This window comes from Hetaerina americana, unplaced genomic scaffold (genome assembly GCF_022747635.1).
Source record: "Hetaerina americana unplaced genomic scaffold, ioHetAmer1.1.p SCAF_439, whole genome shotgun sequence".
Taxonomy (NCBI): Eukaryota; Metazoa; Arthropoda; class Insecta; order Odonata; family Calopterygidae; genus Hetaerina; species Hetaerina americana.
In genome coordinates, this window is record NW_027287029.1 from 26,259 (window position 1) to 50,839 (window position 24,581).

At 43.6% G+C, this 24,581-nt stretch overlaps 1 protein-coding gene across 1 annotated transcript in view; it reads right to left on the minus strand.

Moving 5' to 3' along the window:
• LOC139692889 (AF4/FMR2 family member lilli-like) overlaps positions 1-24,581 on the minus strand; it is a 106,847-nt gene that overhangs the window by 15,755 nt on the left and 66,511 nt on the right. The window contains exons 6-7 of the mRNA XM_071591198.1: positions 947-995; positions 248-303 (exon numbers count right to left, since the gene is read on the minus strand). Of these exons, the coding sequence (XP_071447299.1) occupies positions 248-303; positions 947-995 (105 nt within the window). The remainder of the gene's footprint in view (positions 1-247; positions 304-946; positions 996-24,581) is intronic.

The window sequence follows — 24,581 nt, forward strand, 5'->3', positions numbered from 1 at the left end:
TATTTGGTAATTGACATTACAATTCATTTTCACTAACTTATTAGTTCATAAATATTGATATGCAGATACAACAATGACTGAGAACTATTAAGATATCTCATCGGGAGGAATATTCAAGAAAATATCACCAAGCATAATGGTGGAGGTAATACGTAGTGAACAACTCGGTCCCATTTATTAGCAAATATATGCATTAAAAACAATTAACAATCACAGAAAAAGGTGAAAAAATTCTTTAAATACTTACGAGGCATCACTATGTTTGGTTGTTGAGGCTCCACTTCTATCATTTTTAGGGGGTGCCTACACAAAAAGAGAGGAAACAACATGGATGAGCTTCCCAAAAATTGCTAATTAAGAATTTGAGCAATGCAAAACTGAAGCCATTATCAAATTTTAATTTGAATCCCCCATTACACAGTGGCGGGTTTTTTTTAATGTGCCACTAGTATCACGCCTCTAAGTGACTTTTGATTTCCAGTTAACCCATGTGGATCGTGAACAATTCAGTCAATTCAATTTGTGTAGTGGGGTCGGATGGATCCATGGGCCCCATATAACACAAGCCCAAATAAAACCCAGGAATGCGAGAAATTGCGCGTGGATCCAAAACAACCCTTTCGCGGGCGATTTAAAAGTCAGGAGTACCAATAACAAAAGAATGACTAATGTAAGTCAGGAGCACCAATAACAAAAGAATGACCAATGTTAAAGTACTGACAAATATATGCGCATCAAATCCAAGTATTTTAAGCTTAACACAACTTGCCAAGCTTTCTCTTGATGAATAATTCACAACGATTTCAACCATTATGAAGACCCACAAAAATTTCCAGAAGACTAAACAGCGGCGCCATTGAACAGAATTCAGTCTGAAGAAGTTAATTGAATACATGTATCCCGCCAATATTAAATTTAACAAAACATCAACGATATGCACACTCACCTCACTGTCATCGCTGTCCTCGGAGAGGCTGAGGTCCCTCTCAAGGTCCCTGAGAGAAGAAGAAAAAAACAACATCAGGAAAAACTCAACCAAAGAACGACAGCAACATTAAAACTAGAAATATAACCGGGATATTCTTTCATTGAAAATCGTACTACTAGTGGCCCACTTTGAAAAATAAAGGCGGAAGAATTACCGTGCCGCTAAAAGCGAGATCGAAGCATTCAATTCCAGTAGTTTAGTCATTTAAGGGACTAACGCACTCGCTAGGCGTAATTATCGGGTTTCGCCCGAGGTAAACAACGTCGAGAACACGTCAAAATCCGAGAACGGGAATGCAAGACCCCCCTCACACTGGCGAGTAATCCAACTGTCACACACGATGGACGCGAGGCAAAACCTAAGAGCTCCAAGCCGCCAGAAAACAGCCCCGCGAGGCACCAAACGGGGAACGAGTGATAAGGGGGAGCGAGAGGGCGAACGTCCGGGGAGGTTGGGCAGTGAGCTAGAATGGGCAAAGACGAGGAGATGGGCGGGATGATAAGTCGAAAGGAGTTGAGGTAGTAGACTCGACAGGAGGGGGTTGGGGAAACTGGGGAATCTGGTGGGGGCAGACCTCGGTGGGTGGGAGGCGGATGGTCCAATTGGGCAGGTGGGGTTGTTCCGTAGAAACGATTGGGGGAAGGGGAAACTCCGAAAGGTATACACACACACACACACACAGAAACGCTACTACTGTCTCAATGATCAGCACGGCTGTCATTTTGATATAATCGGGTTTTTAAATTTATTATTTGTACGATCAACAATACAATTAATAAATTTGCGCTCATTCCTGCTTTTCCCGACACGTACTTGTTTCCGCAGTCCAAATAGTCTAATGGTAGAAAAACTAGTGACTACTAGAATTGAGTATTCACTCCTACGACTGACGGATTCAATTTTTACCCCACATGAGGTCTCAATAAAGATAGAAAAAAATTTCTCCGCCACCGGGAAAATTTCAACTGTAATAAACATAATTACAAGATACCAACATCGAAGTTGATAGAAGGTTGAAGGGGGTGGGTGATAACAGTCGTTCTCCACTGAAACAATATATTTAACTCTTAGTGAAAAAATTGAGCATCCCCGGATGCCGACTTGGCCAAGGGACACACTTCAAACGGCATTTTTACTCATACCTATTGTGCTTTAGCCACGAATTTAGTCATCACTGAAAACTTACACATGTAAAAACTATTACCTTATCTCCGCGATTCTTCCCCATTCTAGGGCATTTTCCAATAAATCAACCTCGGCCTTAGTCAATCACTGGATTTCAATTCCTGATTAACTTCATGTGCTTTTTCTTCCAAGGATGTCTAATGCAGTTTTTAAAATATCAGATCATGAAGGCGGGAGAATGGAATACGAAGGTTGAGGTATCTTCCCAGGTAGTTCGCAAAAATGGTGGCGTATGACTTCGGCGAATTTTTTTTCGACGAAAAAACCGAATTTCAATAATGCTAAATGTTGGTCCAATTAATTACGTCCCCCCCCTTTATTCCGACACACTCCCGGATAACTATCATCAGATCGAAATATGAACAGAAATAATTTTTGTTAGACTTCGAAACATGCCCAGAATTATTAAATGAAAAACTGGAAATCGCAGTCATTCCGCGCTATGCATCGTCAATTGTTAAACCTTCGCAGATTAAGAACATTCACTCAAGACTGTGAATATTCCTTGAGATGCTGACTAAAAGAAGTCCTTTGGGGAACTAATAGTTAACATTTCCGATCAAAAAAATAAACATTCTAGGAAAATTTATTCTTATGACATGATTCCTCTTCCCACTTTTCACCACACGCCGAATAAATGAATATTAAAACATTCGCATCACATTTTCCAATTCATTGCGTGGTTTTAAAAACTGATTTCAGCACCATTCAAAGTGCACGACATAAAGATTATATAATTCAACGTCTGTGGAACAGTAGAATCATGGAATGCTTCAATAAATTCACCTTACTTATTGAAATCAATCGATTGCGATATCATTTTGGTGAGAGGAAAAATTCTGCGACTTGCCGAGAATTTTACTATGTCTTCAATCTTCATTGTGATCCGGAATGATGTTAGCGTAACCTCCGAGGAATTTTTTTCAGTAACTGTTGAGTGGTAACGATTGTCGTAGAAGTATAGTTTGTGGTATAAACAGGAAAACTTTTGAAACAAAAAAGCAAATCCCAACAAAAAAAGAGGGTAATTTTTTTTTTTTTTAAAGTATCCAGTTATCTTAGATCAATTTTCCACCAATTCAGTTGTGATTGGATTGATATTGTTACTAGGAATTTGGACGGGAAAAAAATTGCAGACAACTGAAGACGAATGAGTTTTTGAAGATCAAGTTCAATGACCAGTAGGGTCCCATACTTCCTCTCAATGGAAAGGCGTACCTTCGACTACTGCACTATTATTTAGTGCGGGGAGAGCGTTCGGATTTGGGCACGGCAAAGAGGGTCCGGAAACGCGAGCTGGAAACGTGATTCCACGCCCTTGGCCCGGAATAATTGAATTCATCCTCGAGGACGATAAATTTAAGGACTGCCATTCCTCTCCGGGCGAAGTGTCGCGACGCGAAATTTTGCGATTCGCTTTCCACCGAATTCCCTTGATTTCCCGGAATGTGACGCGAGACCGGAATAATGGGATGTTTCTGCGACAGCAAAAATCGCAAACTAAACACGCGCACGGATGTGTGGCTAAATTAATTGACGGCAGGAAAACATCGGTTCGCGGCATACCACATCTTAGCCAAAACGAATTCGCTGATTCAATCAAAAAGGAAAACGTGCCATGAGATCCAAGTACGCAGACAATTAGCGAAACGATCCCCGGACATATGATGATGCACAGATTTCAATCTGTTTTGTGAATAGCTACACATCGCGAACTTCCCGGAAATCACCACGCAAAAAAATCGCCCATGCGAAATCATGAATTATTTCAGCACAGCCTTACAACGACAAGCATCATCGTTTTGGCAATAACTCCGAATGGAAAAAAATTACAGTTTATCGTTGTTGAGGTCAATAGCTACATGAAAATTGGAAGGGTAAAATTCTAAGAGCCTTTCAATAAAACAAGTGGGACGACAAAAATCAATGACCAGACGCACAATGGCTTTTTCGAAATGAATTGTCCATTTTGACGGAAGCACGTTCTGCCCTTTAGCATGCGAGGAGACTTCATTTTAAACATTAGTTTACCATTTACTTACAGAATATATTTTCCACTAAAAGCTTAACGGTCAGTGTAGGAGGTTTACCACTAATGCAGTCATATTTACATTATCTCTATAGTTACGTAATTAGGACTACCATCTAACCCAAAGGTTATCCTGCGACTGCGTTAAATACCACTAATAACAGTTGTAACGCAATCAGTAGTGTAAACGCAAGATAATTAAAAATTTAAAAATTAATTTTTCTTCATCATTCATTATGCCTTCAAATCTATTTTGAACATGGCATTACTTCAACAATTAGGATTATGTATTAACCGAATGAGAACACAGTGGTAGGCTTGCCAGTGCAACCGGCATTAATTTTGATAACCGAATGGGATAGGATCCCACATCGCACTACAGGTAGGTAATGCACGGCTAGTAAAATATAAACAGATTTTATTCTACGAAAACAGATTCCTTTCCCTTAACCGCCAGCGTTTCCCCGCAGTTTCCGTGTTCAGAAAATCACGCACTGACTGGGTCTAGTATGCACAGACACATCATCTGGATTGGAACCCGGGACCCCAGCGATCGATAGCCGAACACCCCCTCCTCCCGCCAACCACGCCAACCTACGTCGCACCCGTGTACACCAATTCACACCAGCCGCTCTCGCGCGCAGGGGATCGTCGCTCGTTTGGGTGCGACTCGAAACCGGCGATAACTCGAAGGGATAAACCCGGGAATGCTACGATCGAACCGCGTGGGAATCGGGAACTACGACTGAAATTTGACTTCAATCGGCCACGCATCCGATTGAGACGCGGCTTAAACAACATGATGATGACGCTTCCGTCCGCCGTGAGAAACTAGACCCATCGACTTCCTTCGATCGTTCGTCAAGTAGGCGTCATGTCCTTTCCGGTTCGCTTCTCTCTCCACTTCCGCCGCAGAGATAAGAAATGCCGAAAAATAATGCACTTTTTTTTTAATTGCTGCCGACGTGGCCGTGAAAGGCGATACAAAAATAGATGCTGCGTCGCGGGATGTTGTAAATTGGAGGATAGTGTTTATCCTAAGCGGACGCGACGACGACGCGGGGAATTAATGTGACGGCACGAAGCATTTCCCTCGTCGGGGCAACAATACCGAGGGTCATTACGCCACCTAAAGCATTACCTTACGATTTCGGAGTTCGAATAATTCCAGTAAAATTATTCTCGGTGTTCATAAGCATACGCCTCTTTGTGTCAGCACTAATGTAAAGGTGGCAACATCTTCACGCGGCACACCAGGCCGCCGGATACCGGACGGACGTCAGGTCCCCGAGTCTCAAGGTTAAGGGTTAGCGCTCTTTTAACAACATATTTATGTAATGTTATTGCGCGCACGTACATGCGCGCAATAACGTTACAGCACACGGATATTCTGAAGATATGACGAGATCACCAAGCAGAACAGATTTCCGATATAAGGTTCTGTTTTAGCGAATGTCCATGTATTGACTTATAGCTTTGTGAAACGGGCCCTGGGTAGCTCTGGTGTTTCCATCAACAAAATACAGTCATCGGCATTGATGACTGCTGAAGCACCACAGTTAATAGAATTTTAATGCGGTTAATAGAAAGTCGCACCCGACAAGGGAGAATCCGTCAAAGTGTAACATTGGGAAAAGGGTCCGTAACAGGAAGTTTGGCTCCACAAAGGGTTCTTCGAACTTTGCACGACAAAACGCGAAACCTACCAATCAAATTAGGTTCCCTCCGTTTCAACTCAAAATGCGTTCGTGGGCGGACTGTCAACTTTACGGTTGACAACAATGATTAAATCTTGTTTGCTAACTCATATAGGGATAAAGAGGAAGGCGGCATGGCGTAATACTGTAAGGGGTGCAATACATATATATATATATATATACATATATATATACATATATATATATATACATATATATATACATATACTACCTTGATCAAAAAGTTCCCGGAATAACCACCGTGTGGCGCTCCCATCGTTCCGATTTGAGTTCTGTTTTTTTTTGTTAAATTGGTACATCTGTTGTTGATATTCCCTTTAAATCTTAGTGTCATAACTTGACATTTGCAAAAGTTACGTAGCCAAGAGTACATCTATCTCTGTGTGTGTTGGCGATTTTTTACAATTGCAGAAATGGATTTAAATTTGCAACAACGAACTTGTATTAAATTTTGCGTAAAAAACGGATTTAGTGGCGCACGGACGTTGGAAATGTTGGAAAAGTGTTTCGGCAACGATTCTCTAAAAAAAACGGTCGTTTACCAGTGGCACGAGCGGTTCAGAAGTGGTCGTGAGTCAATCGAAGATGATGAACGCAGTGGCAGACCATCGACATCGAAAGTCGGTGAAAAAATTGATAAAGTAAAAGAAATGTTGGTCAATAACCGCAAATTAACCATCAGAGAAATAGCGGAGGACTTGAACATTGCCTATGGATCCGCCCAAGACATTGTGGTTAATGATTTGGGTTTCCGTCGTGTAGCAGCAAAGTTGGTGCCAAAAGACCTCAATTTCATGCAAAAAAGAGACCGTGTTGACGTCGCAAAAGACATGATTTGCGAGGCTGAATCCGATCCCACATTCATCAAAAGGATCATTACTGGAGACGAGACGTGGGTTTATGAGTACGACACGCAATCCAGACATCAGGCAAGTGAATGGCGTTCACCAAATGAGCCGAGACCAAAAAAACCACGTCGTTTTCAGTCAAAAAAGAAGGCAATGCTGACGGTTTTCATGGATTACAACGGTGTAGTGCATCATGAATTTTTGCCAGAAGGCCAGACAGTAAACAAAGAGTATTATTTGGGCGTTATGAGACGTTTGCGTGAAGCAATTCGCCGAAAGAGCCCAGAAATGTGGGCAGAAAACTCGTGGATTTTGCACCATGATAACGCACCGTCGCACAGTGCTATCATTATTCGTAATTTTTTGACGAAAAATGCAACAAATACCATCCAACAGCCACCGAATTCACCTGATTTGGCTCCCTGTGACTTCTTTCTGTTCAATCGAGTTAAAAAACCATTACGGGGAACGCGTTTTAGCAGCCGAGAGGAAGTAATGGAAAAATCGCAGGAAGCACTGATGGACATACCGAAAACCGAATATAAAAAATGTTTCGAGGATTGGATCAAGCGCTGGCATAAATGTGTTGCAGTCGATGGGGATTACTTTGAAGGGGACAATATAGATTTAGATGAATAAACTTGTATTTTTAATTTTCTGAATAAATTCCGGGAAATTATTGATCAAGGTAGTATATGTATTACCAAGTGTCGCATGTGGTGAGACGAGGGTGGCGGAGAAGGTTAAAAGTCTGTGATGCAATATATTCACACTGCCTCGCGCCATTCAAGCAAGTTTGTGGAGGTATAGGCAAGATGAGAGGAATTAGCAATAGAAGCATTACTCACTCTTAGCAGAGTCTAAGGCAAAACAGGATTTTAAAGCTTCATAATCAGGTACGGTTGACCCGGGAATATAAAGCCAGCACGCACGGATTTACCTCGTAAATCTGACTTCAAATCAATGTTTACACGAAGCACTTCCCATAGCTCGCTTTCACTATTTCCTTACTGCGTCAGAATTCGCATAGAATTTCAGCCACAACGGGCTTGCCTCCCGAGATAAAGAGGAGATTGGAAAGATGAGACAAATGAGGCTTTATCTCTGAGACTTTTAACCAGGAGTGAATAATAGCAGAGGGAAATAAACGTGGTCCTTGAGCTCCTGAAACGGAGGGTCGTTTAAACGCGATAAGGTTAGTTCGAGAACCCTATCTAGCCGTTGCCAAACAGTTTTTCGAGAGCATGTGTGACTCACAGGCGTCCAACTGTGATTTAGTCGGAAGACGACCAAACTATCTCTAGACGCTAACACAGCAAATAATTAGCTTTATACCAACTCGCCTATACACCTCGTGCGAGCGTGCTATATTTCGCAAAAGAGTTGGTCCCATGCATATTACCCTACAGAATATTCTCTCTCTCAAAAGCGTTCATGAAAAGAAAATTAGAGAAATTAATTGTAGAACCTGAAGGTATTAAATATAATTTGTCCACGAACGAGTAGGTGTCAACGTCATCGTGACTTTTCATGCTGGGAAACCTAGTACTTGCTTGAATATAGCATATAGTATTACGTGTTGCAAAATTAATTTCCATAATTATAATCGTTAACATTTTCCATTCCTAGCCGTGGCTTGGCAGGGTGAGATTTAGATGCAGGCTAGTACACCCTTTTTCCCCTTCCATTTTTGGCTTAACCCCACTTCTAATCTCCCTAAAGTTGTACTCTATAAACTTTTGCGTAACCTTAAATTCGAACAAAAATATAGAGAAGAGGTGAAAATAAGAGGGAGTGGGAGACGCGGTGAGAACTTCGTGTTTATTCCCTGTGTAGAATAAACCATAAACATAGAAATCAAACCGAAGGTCGGTTTGGTAGGTGATGATAGAGTTCACCCAGTACTAAGCCCGACGGTGTGTGAAATTCACATATCGAAGTAGGGGGGGCAGTGCCTTTCCCTGTGCCGGCTATGGTTTTCCAGGAAAATCTGGTACCCAAAATATCACATCGCTTGGATGGAGCTGCAGTTGCCCAGAAAGGCTTGTCCGGGAATCGAACCCGGGCCCTCCGGTCAGTAGTCCAACGCTCTACCCATGGACTACCACGACCCACCTGGGTAGAATAAATCACCTTAAATTCAGACTTTACCAAGCTTTCCTCATTTGTGAACCGGGTGTGGCACCATACAGAGATCTACAAATGTATCCAGCGTTATCAAGAAGGGTTGGGGGAGTGAGGGGGTTGACAAGTCTTGGGGAGATGGGTAACTGCGCGAGTCATGTTAAACAACTCTTGTAAGGGATGAAAAAGCGCGTGACTCAATTCACAACTAATTGCCTTCTCAAAAGTTGAGCCTGGGACGACGAAATAAGCTCATTTCGCAGAGCAACCCTGAGAATTACGCATCTAAATACATACGAACGAAAAATAATCGCTCATTAACTATGAAGAATAAGTTCCCTGGAAAGAGAGGCGAACGTGATTATATGATTGATCGTTGATTCATATTCGAGACAAAGCAGCCGGCCAAATTATGAACCCAATCATTTATAAACTATTTCAAAACCTAAATGGAAAAACCCAGAGCCGTAGATGGTTGAATGAGTAGACCATCGTCGGTAAGAGTAGTTTCAATCGGGAGATTGATTAACTAGGGGCTCCCACTCTCTCCTTTCTCTTACTAGCTCCTAGTCCACTCTGAGAGTTTCTGTTTGATGTAAGGATTATTAACCTCGCTCTTTCATTTGCCTCGTGGCAAGTTACCTCCAACCAAATTCTTAACATTCATTACGTCTCAAGATGAGGTTAATCCACCTGATTATTTTCTCCCTTGCCGCAATCCATTTATTCTTTTCTTCATTTTTCTTTTCAATCGTGAAATATAAATCTCCAATGAATAGACTCAACATATAATTACAAATGAACCGACGTGTACCGATCTTGCTACCCCTTTCGCAGCCGGAAAAAAGTGGTTAGATCACGAGTAGACGGGAAGTTGAGGGAGGTACTCGGAAGATTAGAGGGTCTTGGATTGGACAGCGGAGTTTAATGGGGGGGGGAGACCCAGAGGGTCGAAATTAAGGAGGGGGACGCAGGTGAAGGGGGAGAAGTGGGGGGGGTGGAAGGGCACGGGGCAAGGGACACTACCCTGGCGAGCGTGAGAGATAGCAGGGCAAAGGTCTTACGAGAAGAGGATGGATCTGAACGCGGTAATGTAAGAGACGGCCGCATTGTACATGCATGCATGTATTCAAAGTCCGCGCGCCGTTTGTTCCCAGTGACATCAAGGGGTTCGCGTCGACATCAAACCCTTCCTTCTATCAGGTAGGAGAGCTCTAGGGAAGCTTGTAGACGCCAAAATTCCCTCCCCTTCCACCCCTCTTGGATTTCGAAAGCGAATAAAACGAAGAACAAGCCATAATATCTGTCAATGTCACTTAAAAACCTGTTTTCGCCACCTTCAACTTGAGGGACAGCTGAAAATGAGAGCACGGAGTGCAGGGAATACTCTTTCTGATAAAATAGTTCACTTGAAGATAATATATTGATGCTATAGTCGAGTTTTGACGCCGTTTTTACCCGAGCGACGAGGGATTAGAATAACTGAAACCGCCGGAGTTATATACATATAAATATTTTTAACCTTTCCAGCCAATTCGTGGCTATTATTTTTTTTGTTTTAGTGTATTGTATGCCTGACTAATAGTTCGTCTCGCTTGCGTAAAGAAATTTTTTTAACGTAAGACGCAGCAATGCACGCAAATAAACTTGCAAAAATTATATCCATCATCGGAATTATTTTATATAGCTATATGTAACTAACATTTAATTTTTATGCTGCGTGTCTGGTGTTAGCTTGCCCTCTGCCACATGCCCGAGAGGCGACCGCCAGTGCACCGTTTACATGAAATGAGAGTGAGACCGAAGTGAATCACTTATTAAGCAAAAAACAATCGCGTCGGTTTGATCATTATGCGAACGTGAGGAGAACCTACACAGAACGACTATCTATTTCAAATAATTATTATTAGCAGTGAACTTAAATCCTCTTGGCAAAACCCCTTTTTCCTTTCCATCGGCCCTGTATTATACGCACATACCACACATCCCACCAACCCAACATGGCCGACTGCGCATTCGTAATGGCCTCACAACATTCGCCTTGCTACACCGTTCCGTTTCTTCTCTTGCTTAAACCACGGTATTTTAGATATGGGACGAGATGCTAGGACTCGGGGAGGGTCAGAGAAGACTTGGAAGATAGGGTGGCGATAGGGTGATACCAGGGTGGTAAATGGGAAAGAGGGGAGGGGGTAAAAAGGGTAGGAGAGGTTGACGCAAGGGGATCGGACCGGAAGGATCGAAGACTCCGAGCGAGGGTATAGCGGATAGGAGAGCGGGGGGGAGCAAGGGGGTGAGGGTTTGCTGGGTGAGGGTTTGCTGGGTGGGGGAGCGATGCATGATGGGATAGCAGGGTCAAACTGAGACAGGTTTGAAGGCTTCCGAGGTTGGGCAGGACATTCGGGGTGCTCGAGTGAAACGAAATGCTGCAGGAAAAGGACAGTTTACACTGGGTCAACGAAATGCGAATGCAAAAATAAAGAACGCATGCATCGAGACGTGCAGTTAACAAATGGAAGGAAATATATGAGAGACCACACAATATTGACGTGCTTTCGCGAGCGAGTCGGAAACTCTGGTTGGTACGATGCCTAAAAAACACTCGCGTGCATACTATCCCGACGCGGATATAATCGTTTGAACACACGGCGGCAGATGTGATCACCCGAGCATAATACGAAAATTAAGAGTCGATCTCTTTAGATTACTCCCACGCAGGGGCTCTTAAAGACCCGATGGAAGGACCGCCGAATGAATGGACATGACGCCTTGAGCAATTAAATCTATCAATTTCCTTTCTTAAGCTTCCTCCAAGTATTACCACCGATTAACAATCATCGCCCTCACAATAAAATCATTCCCAAAACACCGTCCGAAACACGATGCCGCAAAAGCCTTCCAGGCTTCTTGTCGACGCTAATATGCAATTACAGCTTATCTTTGAGATATCCATGCGATTCTCGATTTGACCGAAACCTTCCAATATAAAACAAATAACCACAGCAAACGTGCTTAAAAAAACCAAAGTGGGGAGAATAAAATCCGCTGTCCTCAAATTGACATAAAAGTGAATTACTTTCTTCTTCTTACTAACCATGGAGATAGCCTAAATGCGAGGATTTAGGTAACCCGAAGTCGAGAGAATTACTAAAGAGTATCATATTTTAATACCCGAAACATTTCAATGACAGGCGCAATTATTATGTTATCTGACCGTCAATCAAGTTCTCTTAATCGCAAACCAAAATTTAGCTGATATTAACTTAACATTCAATCATTTTATGTAGTTTTTACCCGCGATAAACTGGGTAGCCGAGTAAATAGAAATTTTTGTATTCAGCGATATAAAGTCACTTACAAATACAACCATGTTCCTTGGTAACGCTGGTGATTACTTTCACTCCAAATAATATGGAACGAGTGGAGAGCTCGTCGTCACGACATTTATGCAATAATTCTCTGGTCATCGTCCAATGCCATTCGAATTCATACAATGTCCTTTTCATGCGCATGACTTGCATTCTTTAGAATTACAGCAGTGAGGTTCCTTAAAATTTGATGCATTTCAGCCACTTTGATAAAAATTTCTTTGAGAATAATTTGAAATAATGGGGGCGCGACATGTGTCCGAGTACCGGGAAAGTAGTAGAACTAACTTCGCCATCTTCCTTGCTTTTCTTTCTCAGGCATGACTATCTAAAAAAAACCGCACGAAGGAGAATCGTAAAATTTTACTCGCTCTCAAGTCTTAATTGCCCCTCGGAAAACAACGTAAGGACATTTTTAAATGGCCATTTTGGTGGGCGGCATTAACAGGACACATTTTTCTTCTTCTTCCGGAAAAATATATGGAAACTCACCGCTCCTTCAATACGCCATGGTTTTTATCGACGACCTCAGAGGGCAGCACAAGGCCGGCCAAGTTGGGGAATCGATGTCGAAATTAAGGTGTAAGTTGGGCAACCATTAAATAAATAAGACGTCACGCGGACTAGTTCAGCGTATTGCACGATCCTTGGTTCCTCCAAGCAGCGCCAAGCATTACCTATGATGGAATTCATTTCCACACGTTCGTTCCTTTGCTTTCAATGGCCGCTCCTTTCATTCTTTCAGTCCGGATGGCCTGAACGCATTTCCCTATGCCACGTTATAGGAAGAACGGTGGCGGAATGCCCGAAGGAACATCTGCTCTCGCGCTCAAACTACGCATCCGAATCTCAATTTAACTTTATTTAACGAAATGAGATGGTTTGCGCAGCAGAATTTACGAGGAGCAACTTAAAAAAAACATACGTCGACGAAAGGTGGACCACATTGATCAATTTCATATTCTGACTGTATGATTATATTCTGAAACTGAAAGAAGACAATTACCAAAAAAGGAATTAATTCTTGGTCTAGCCAATGATTACTACGTTCCTTATACAGAAGTTCCATTACTAATCTCATTATTCATCGAGTAATAAGTTTGATAACTGGTCTTACCTACGTTACGAATTAGCACTTAACAATTCGTTTTTGTTTTACCGCTTGTGTGGATCCCACTCCCGCCCATTTCAAGTCAAAATTAAAATAAATCGCCCTCGGGTCGTTTCACGCATTTTAAAGATCAAATCGAACGCTAATGACATTAATGGGCTCTCTTTATTTTTTTGTGGACTCGCTCAAAAAATTAGGAAAGTCACACACGCCAACCTAAAATCCAAAGGCATCCACAGCGGAAAGCATGATTCCTATCACGACGCCTACATCAAGACTCCCCAGGTAACGGTAGCTAAGTTCGCTAAATATGCAGACTGCGCAAACTTCCTTTTCATGGAAACGCCGACAAAATTCTTTCTACTTGACTTGGTGCTCACTTCAAAACACAACACCGCGTTACGGTTCGACTTACGCATAGGATTTCTTTCCACAAGATAATACGCGATCAACTGACGACACTGCCAATCCACCTCGCGCTAAATATAACCCTCTCGTAAACAAATTTCGTCACATCACTCGCCATTGACGTCGCCGAACCAATGGCGCGTCGAAGGGTAAATAGAATTCCTACAGGTGAAGCCTCCACCGATTCTAAAGCACCTTAGTTAGAAATGAACTTGGCTGGTTTTTGTTCCTGTATACTCCGGCGGCTTATTAGGTGGGTGCACTTATTGTCACCGTTACCCGCACAATTTAGGTGCAATAAAGAACCAACCAAAATAAAATTTCAGCAATCATATACAGGTAGGTTGCCTGCATAAGGTTGGTTTGACATACAAGGTTAAGAGTTTACCTCCAACCATTTCCTACGGAATGTGAGAAGCCATAGGGAATGATGTTTACACACTGAAGACATATAGGACAAATTTCTTTTTTACTCTACAGGCCTCTACGATACTTCAACCCCGTAAAAGCGCACCATAGGAGGCAACTCTAAATAACTCGTCGCGCCGCACCCTCGTTGCCATGACGTAACGAATAATGCCGATTGTTGCTTATTCGAGAGAGAGAAATATCAATTACATCAACTCTGACCACCCTGAAGTTGCACTTAACAATTTAATGTTGTTTCACGTCCTTTTTTCGTGCCTAATATTCATCTTTAGATTGATAAATTTCCCCCATTTGAGATCATGCTCATCTCGGCATCAACGAGAGACACCGGCAGGGGAATAAACCGTCACCAATTCGATTTTGGTAAGGAAAAGGGACTTAAAAGTTGCCACCTTTTTTTCTCTCTCTCTCGTCGGTGGGCACGTGCGTTTTAAGTAGATCACCTGCTTCCGCCGATTATCAGCCGACGGGCCCTCCCAACCCTTCCCGCCGCCCTAAGGCACGTCTTCCCCGCAGCCCTCCCCCACACTCCTCTTCCACGCCGGGACTCTCCCCCAACGACTTCCGTCCACCCCCCCCTCTTCCCAGCGCCGAACAAGAAGAACAGCCTTCTTCGGGCGCCCACCTTTTCGGTTCTTACAGAGCCCCAGAAGACCAACGGGGGGTGTATGCGGCAGGGGGGAGGGGGCTTCACTTCCGCGTCTTGCCGCACGCGGCTGGTTTGCGAGAGGCAAGGTGTGTGGAGGGCGAAAGGTGTTCGGAAGGCGAGCTGGGGAGGGAAGGGTGTGGCCCAGGGGCGCCTTAGGATCGCGCCACCTCCCGGCCGACTTCACGGGCAACCTTGTCCGATTGCATCTGCGGGGTATTATCCGAAAACTCGCCCCAGTTTCAATCGCCTTCAATTTCGAAACGGCACAACGAAATTCTCGCTGCTTGGCATCTACCACTTTCATCGCGCGAGATGTTTTCAACACGTGCACACCGTCGGCGTCCACGCATCCGCTCAACAAAGATGCGAGTTTCGTTTCATCTTATTGTACTCCTACAACAGTAAAAAGTCTCACGCTGTATTTTGTCATTTCTTAGACCCTTGCAAGCCACCACCAAGGCGTGTGGCAGGGGGTGACGGTACTTGAAAAAAATTGCGTACCTTTTTGGACTCACAAGAAATTAATACATATTTTCCCCTCACTATTTTCTCAATCTAATTCCATTATAGCAGTACTAAATGTTTCCCACTATCTTCCCCGATTTACCTTACTACTTCCATTCTCCCTTCTACCACAACCGTCAACAGCCAATATTTCCTCCATCCCATTCTCCCTCGAATATTCTCCAGGCCTATTTAACACACCTTCCTCTGCCACGTTCTTTTTGAGTTTATTTTCTCCCATCCATTTATTTCCACTCCTACACCGCCTCCTATCTCCGCTCGTCCACTTTCCTCACAGAATTGAATGCCCCACTTTTGTGCGTGGAGGTGGTCCAAAATACACACTTACTGACATGAAATAAAATACAACGCGTGATGGTGAAAAATTTAGGGCAACGAGCATTTTCGATATTTGTAAAAACAAAAAAACACCGGGCTTTCAACGTAAATAAGTCTAAGAATCATAGCATTATTTAATATAAACCACAACTATGGTAGAACTCAGCTCATATTAATCCCTATACGACGTTCGGCATTCACACATTATAGGGTACTAAGGAGGGTCATTTCGTTTCCTTCTCTGCCGCCTGTCGATTCCCAAGATGATCTGCTACCCGGAAAAAACGGTCTGGATAGGGGGATAGGCTATAGGATGGTGTGAGCCGAACCCATACTCTCCGCGCAGTAGCTCGACGTTCTATCCACTGGACTACCACGCCTCCCTCTCAAATATACGTATCATTATATATATATATATATATATATATATATATATATATATGTGTGTGTGTGTGTCTAAACATCGTGCGTATCTAAATATATCTCTACTTCGTCTCGAGTCTTATCCGTTGTATTTGTAAACAAGACAAACTGTATTTATTTGCCGTTGCGAGGTTGGATCCTTTTTGGAAGAGAGGAATAACTTCGACTATAAAGTCAAACTCTGAAACGTTTTATTCAATGGGCTATCTTCAAAACCTTGCCACCATTTCCTTATTTAGGGTCTCCATCCTCCCTAAGAACGGGCACGTAAATGATGCAGCTGCGACAAATTTTGTGGGAAGCGACTGGGCTGAGAGAGCGCGAGAGACCCTGCTCTTTCGAAAGTAGATCCACATTCAACAGCAATGAACAACTCGATCCAAGACTTTTTCACATTTAGTTCACACTGGGCTTTTTAAAACAAAAAAGGAATTGTTTTCTCGAAACAGATTGCGAGTTTCATTTCGCGCCTATGACTCAGCTCAACAGCAAAGCGTTCACCTGCCATTCCAAAGGCAACTGCCATCTTGCACTCACTAGAATACGTTGACATTCAAATCTTGGAAATGGATGGAAAATACCAAACGTTATGGTAATGGGTGTAGATTCACGTAAATGGAAATTCAGCGGAGACCCTGGCATCGGCCAAAAATTATCAATTGAAAAGCGTTTAGGAAGCATAAAATGTCACGTTCTTTGACCTATTTGACGTGAATCTATTGGTTGATGGATGTTGTGACTATATATTCCCCATGTAAAGGGATCGCATCACTCAATGCGTCAAAATAAGGCTGTTTTGTGAACATATGATGGTCACCGACTGCAAAATATAGCAACCATTGCGACGTCAAAAGAGTAAATTTAAATATTTTGTCCTTTCTTCCATTTCGAATTCACTTAACTCCTGTCACCGACAACAGGCATCTGCTATCAATACGGGATGGCGGACGGTGGCGGCGATTTCATGTAAATTGAAGCCGAGCTGCATTGAACAAGATAATGAGAAAAGCTCCTTGATCCGTTGGATATCTTCAGGAGCGAAAGAAAAGCGTCGCGTCATTATCCGAAATCCACGGTTGGGCACAAGGGAATCGGGGAGATTTACACGCACGACTTAAACCACGAGATAAAAAAAACGAATCGTATGGAATTAACGCTGCGACAGATTAACTAATTTTGCTCTCATATTCATTGGTGAGACCAGAAGGAAAAGAAGCTACGGGCAACATGGAGAGACACTGCCACACAGTTAGAGTTAATGAATCAATTTTCTCCACACACATTTCGGGATCACGGCAGTTGAAAATTTTCCGAGCGACAATAACTATTAACTCAAAATAAAACATTACGTACCATAACTAAACGCCCTTGTTAAAGCTTTCAAGGTAAGATGCATTGTAGTTGACGATGTAAACATTGTATTTCCACGAATTTATTCGTAATTCACACGATGAAAAGTATGCAGCAACATCCCAATAATTAGACTGATTATGTTAAATAATATTTCCTTAATCCGTTAAACGTACGGGTTAAGGAAATATTGTTTATTATAAAGTCTAAATACATGACGTAAGAAGCTCGATTTGTCCTTTCCATCCCAAACATAGACAAGATAAACTCTATCAAGTCAAAAATAGAAATCGAGGGAGGTTAATTGGGCAAATAAAATAATGCCCCGCCAACTCCACCCATGGCACAATGACAAGGAACACACCGAAACATCTACGCGGAACCCCTCTAAGATGTTTTCTATTTCCTGGGTAGCATGTCAGCCCAGTGGGTCCAGCATTCGACCATTGACAGGAATCTTGGGTTCAAAATCCGGGTGAATCGGCCCACCTTCAGCTTGACCAAAGCAGAGTGATTTCACGATATCTTTACAGAAATTCCTCACCCACCAAAACCAAGGTTTTAATTGATTACAATCGTTTGAACTTTGATACGGCGTGTGGTTTTGTTGCGCGAGGAAACTGGGTCGCTGTTGATGCAAGATGATAGACGTAGATTGTACGGAGGCTTTCGAGATGTGGGTGCGGAGGATGGAAAAAATAAAATGGGCGGAAAGGAAAACAAACGGGGAAGTATCAGACGTGGTGAGATGGAGAGCGGGTTTTTTGGGATAAGTCCAAAGGAGGCAAGAAAAGTTGATTCAGAGTATTTTGATGGGCGACGGAATGTTCAAGACTGTGATAGGGGGGAGAACGTGGGTCAGGCGAGGTGGAGGGGAGGAGAGAAAGAATGACGGAAGGTGGAAAGTATGCGGAATTGAATAAGGGTTTATTGTAGGACCCAATGAGTCAAATTGAATCTTGTTATGCGGGATTGAGAAGCGGCGGCTATCTTTGTGTCCATCAGACCTACCTCAAATGGTTGACTACCAAATAATAACAGTGGTTTGGTTTCGTATCCACGACGATCGAGGTGCATCGCAAGGCGAGCCAGACGCATCTCCAAGAAAATATCTTACTTCCCTCTTGAACTCTGGAAGGCGAACAATCGCCCAACACCAAACTTCGCGTGACGCGTCGCGGTGACGCGCCGCATTCCCCGCGTCGTCACGGCGCTGCACACCGCGAACGCCCCGGCACGAGTTACGGCACGTCGGACGGCAGCCGACGAGAGACGCCCCCGCCCCGACGCCCTCCTCGTCCCACCCGCCTATCGAAGGAGCGAGGGGGGTGGGGGGAGGGAGTAAAGGAACGACGCGATGGAGCAGGGGCATGAAAATAAAAAAGGACGACTGCGCAGCGAGATTCTGTTGCATCCTTGAACGAATGAGGGGGAAGCAGACGTAAAAGGATCAAGGGGAAACGAGGGAAATGCGCGCACCGTAATACTGGAGCAAACGGAATGCTTTCCGCCGCCTTGTCCCAGGCTCCCCATCTTGATCATTCCCGACTCGAGAACAGATTTACAAAATCCTCGGTCTTGCTTTCCTTCAAGGGGACGAAAACCCCCCTCTGGTACCCAACTCTGGAGTCCCTTTCAAGAGCGCGACCATTGTGTCGTTATGTATGAAAGGCGTCCAGCTGCGAACCCTGTCACACAATATTTACAGCGTGGCTTCATGTCTCAACAAACAATTCTTTGTCATGCTATCAAAATGACGTTTCCATTTTCGTCCTAAAACCTTTGGATCGAATTGAACAACTCACATTTTAGAATCAACCTTGGCTTAATATAACGCTGTGACCACATCGGATTTTTGCGCTTCAATCAAAACGTTTTGAAGTTGCGCATGAATCATCATATCGCAAGCAACTTACTAGCGCCGTCCGATTATTTCTCATTGTATGCTAATTACATAATACTACTACTACCACCTCGACAATTCTTCATCGGATTTCTCCGAAGCTATACTGATATTCATCTAATTGAAAAAAAACTCTATCCTTCCCTTACTCCTCCCTCGCGGACACAACACGCCTCGGCATGGGTGACCACGGTAATAAACCCGAAAGGTTGTTAGATATGTGAGGATGAAGCTCGCAAAATACTAAGACCTTATTAAACGGAGTGTGAAATTCACAAATCAAGATAGGTGGGTGGGTCGGTTCACGTGCTGCCTATAGCTTTCCAGGAAGATCCGACAGCCGAAATATTCACTCGGCATGGGTGAACCTGAAGGTACCCAAAGGCGTAACGGGGAATCTAACGCTGGCCCTCCGGTACGTAGCCCGGCGCTCTACGCACTGGACAACCAAGCCTAAGACCGATAAAACAAATGTTAAATTGTTTCCGTCTTCTATGAATAATTCTATTTTGTCATTATATTGCAAGATGATATTTCGAGATATTTTATGCGACTCCTAGCGACTAGGCTACATCAATTTATCACATCTCTGCTTTCGAGGTATTCCGACAGAATTCTCGGTTTCTAGAACATCCTTAACGATACTTGCTTAGAATAACCAGGTATTCCGAACTTCAGCGCCTGGATAAACCACTTTAATATAGCTAGTTAGCTGCCCAGGAACGAGGCCTGTTTTCACATTATTTGGTCCGGTAGAGGGTAATATTATGACCATCCGAAGAGGATAGGGACACCGTCAGCAGACCTGAACATACGCACATTGGTATCCGATGTGACAATAGGCTTCCGGTACACAAAACGAAAAGGCAAACAATGTGCCCAACGAAAATAAAAAAGAAAACGGGCGCGGGCATCAATGCTGCGACGAGTGTTTTCGTGCGGGCGCATTAACGCATCATGAAGGTGTGACGCGGTTAATCCCTTCACGGGTCGCGAGATTGATGTATCGCGCACCGGTGCGACGCAGTTAAAACCCCGACAAGCGAAGCATCTTGATCCAACAAGTTTTCGCGCGACATCGGAATGTGTAACCGAACCAGACTTGCGATCTCGTCGTTCGTTCCGGCTCACCACAACGGCACATTTTTTCTAATCAATGGATTTCTCTGTGCTTCAGAAACAAACATGTCCTCTCGAGTGCAAAAAAATGCATCATCGACAGAATAGAATGCGTTTTACGCATAAAGCGTTCACTATCGGTTAATTTTTCAAACGGAGAAAACCAATACGTACAGTGAAGTAATCCGTATAGAAATGAAAAGTGTAACACATCATTTAAAAAAAATGACAGCTCGTGACCGTATGAAGAAGGGGCACGATTCGTGTTGACCGATAAAAAACTGAACATGCTGGATTGAAACATTTGGGATATTCCTGCGCAACTTTATTTGACAACTCTGAAGAAATAGTCAAATGCCGTCGATTCCGAAGTGCTGACGTTTACCGAAAAGCAGCCACCCAATGGGGGCTAACTTTTGAATGTCAAAGCTAATTTGCAATGAATTATTCGTCACAAACTATATTATTATTATTACACACTATTATATTCCCTGAAACGTACACCATAATATATACTCTGAAATTTTGAAGAAGAATTAATGTAGAAAAAAAATTCACTGTCATTAGGCGGGAGAAAAATATATTATCTTTTAAACTCTCTTTCACTTTAGATACATGGGCAGTAAATCGTATTGGAATTTTCACATTAATTTTTTTAACAATGCGTACTTAATACGCACAAAAATACCTTGTCCAGTTGTTCATTAACTGTTTATCACATTTTCACTGATATCGCTCTAGTGCATAGCAAATTTGCGTACAACATTACAAAAGAGGCATGAAATTGATATTATACAAGAATCTAAAACTAATATTGACCGATTTTATAAAACTAATTACCACATACTGCACCTACTAGTATACTTATTTAGGAATGCACGCGACGACTGAGTGATAAATATCGAAACGATAACTGATATTTTTCTCAAAATAAATGGTTATTTCCGATTCATTTACGGTGTTCAAGGTCCCTCCTGTCAACGCGCACGAAAGAGGTTGGGACCCTGAATATTTCGACATCGCCGACTCACGAAGAACCTTGAGCTCGTCAACTACCATCATTCCGTCACCATTAACATAGGCAGTCTACCGATCAGAATTAGACTTGTTGGTTTCTAAGAAATCGAGGACTTCCTCCATCAGAACTATTGTGCCCTACCTTATTTTTTCCTTTAGATTTCTAATACTTTCTTTCTACGACCCTTTCTGGGGTCAGAAAATCCACTTCTCTTCCTCCATTCTCCCCGCTCAAGTAATATTCCCCAGTTTAATATCCCACTACCTCTCAATATCTCACAAAGCTACCGTTCCTGCTTTATTCGAATTTATCCCAGGAAATTCCTCCCTTCCTCTTTGTGCTTCGTCTTACTCACTAGCCAACTTATTTTATCCACTCTTCGCCACAGATAGATCTCAAAAGATCCATACCCTGCCCTCAACCTCTTGCATCAAAAGATCAGCTTTCAGAACCGTACAATTCGTAGCTTCTCTTCGTGCTCCTTCACGAATTCACATCGATTCCCTCTTCCTTGCGGATGTGCATCACCTACAGACGTTCTCTCTTCACTCATCATGCGTTTAACTATCGTTTACCCACCCACTACATTAAAAATTATTTTCCCCAATTCTTCTCCACAAATCACACAAATCTCAAGTGCCTCTATGCCCACCCTCTTGAATATAAAAATACGTCAAGAAGAATACAACGCATCATCCTCGAGTACAGCACCATCTTTTTCTTTACGTCTTCATACATGTGTAGCGTGCTTGTCATTGATTCCTTCCTCTCCCCTCCACCACATCCAAACACTTTTCATTCATTTTTTCTTCCATCCCGCCACCACCTCACCGAAGAAAAGAGCAACCGAGGAGATGGCGGAGGTTGCATTCCTTCCGCCCTGAGGGGAAAGCGCACGTATGGACGCCAGGAGGGAGTCTGAAAGGCGACCGGCCGTCCATCTGCCCGGCCGGCCGGCAGCGACGGGAACGCGCGTGGATATCGCCTCCCCCGGAACAGTGCCGGCCGGCTCGGACGCGATGAAAATCTCTCCCCCTGCCCCCAAGCGCACGCACGGGTGAGAGAAGACCGGGGACGCCTGCGCCCCGCCCCGCTCTCCCAACTCTCTCTCTCTGCCGCCCCAAAGGGTTCGCGTTCCAAATCTTTCAGCGGATATCGATTGACGATCCTCGCGCGCGCGTGTCTCCCTCTCTCTATCCAGTGAGGGTTTGGAGGAGCAACCATTGAACGAGCGGCGAGGGCGAAGCATTCCGCTCAAGAGACATTCTCCGCTCTCCCCTGCCGATCCCTTCGCCATCGCGCGTAAGCGCACGCCCGTGAAACGCGCCGACGAACATCCCCGACCGATCCACTTCCACCGCGGAACATATCGGGGGCAAGGAACGCGGCGAGGGGGCGCAATCATATTTTTTCCCAGCCAACTGCGCGCGCGTCCCCAAATTAAAGGGGGGGCGCGGCAATGGTGCAAAAAACATCGTTTACGCCGAGATTCGATCGTGAAAACAAACATGTTTTTTATTCCTGACACCGGCAAAAGGCGAAGGGGGACCTGGAAAAGTAGCCGGGAGAAAATGAACAACCCTTTCAAGCACCTTCAATTACGTTTTCGCATTAAAAAAAAACAGCTTTACCACACGCACCGCGCAAATGAAGAAACTTGGGAAAATGGATCGACTCAGATATATCTCTACTTCCGCGGAGGAACGCGCTTCAGAATTAACCAAACACACAAAGGGTATAATCCGGAAAATATACAGCCCACTTCCCCTTCTGGGGAAGAGTGCTTAACGATGTCCCGGTTGGGGGGAGCGAAATAACCCCATGCCCCGGGAGATGATGTCCCCCATGTTAATGCATTAGTTCATGTAGTTATCTCAGTTCTCTCACGGCAGCCCCCCTCCCCCTCAATCTATTCCACAGACATCCGATTAGCGGAGGGGCGACCTCTTGGCCGCACGAACACGATGTTATCAAAAATTAAAAAAGCTGTTATTGAATGCTCTTATTCGACGAAAATATGCGTGTTTCATTGGAACAGTCGTCCGCGGGGCGACTTTTTCAACCACTTTCTTGTAATTTCGAGCATCTGTGCCAAGATCGGCGTCCCTTTCGAGATTCGCTCCCTAACACGGCACGAACGCGAAAATATAATAATGACCGTTCATCCAACCACGAGGAGTCTCGTAAAAGCGGAACAGATCTCTCTTCAGGATCGTCACGCGAGGACCCTTTTATCCTCGCATCTTATCATCTGAAGAGCGAATATTTCTCACGACGGTTTTCTTTTTAATGATCCTGTCATCGAAAATTTGACCAACTAATTCAAGACGCATGGTACCGTTCTTTAATAGGGGAAAAACCCGGATAAAATAACATTTTTTTCGAGGGATGTCCAACGAGATTGAAAAACACGAGAATGAAGTTCGGATATTCCAATTTCAACAAAGAGGACACGGAGGGAAAGTTCTGAGTCCCGAATTTTGATCCCTAAGTACGTCCCAACACTGCTATAAGCAACTCCAGTGACTAATAATTAAGCGGAGGCGTAAAGTACAGAGAGCCGTTTTATGAATAATTAATTGCAATGTAAAACACCTTTTTAACTTCCACAATGTTATATTCTATGTGCACACAGACTAGAGTTTTACTTCGAAACAATTTCGATCTGATTCGTCGGGCCTGACGGGAAATAATTTACTGTCATCGGCTGTTAATTGCAAAATACATTAAATACACGCACCCAATCATTTCCAAAATTCTAAAAAAATGAAAACTTTCCAATTCATGATGCTACAGTTATTGGCCAGACGGCCGATTATACCCTGGATAGATGTTACCCTGACGACGAGGCATAACCACCATTCCCCTTGACTGATAAATGTTTCAAATTGATGTCAACTCTTTATGCTTTGCGGGACCAGATTGGGCCTGAGAGATATAAATCCACATTGCGTCCTATTTCACGTCAAGTTCCTCGCCGAGCACCGGTGGACGCGTTAAAAGAATTGAAACTGGTGAAAAAGTCCATCGCCTGATTGAGAAATAACATCGGCAATCAATAACTCCAC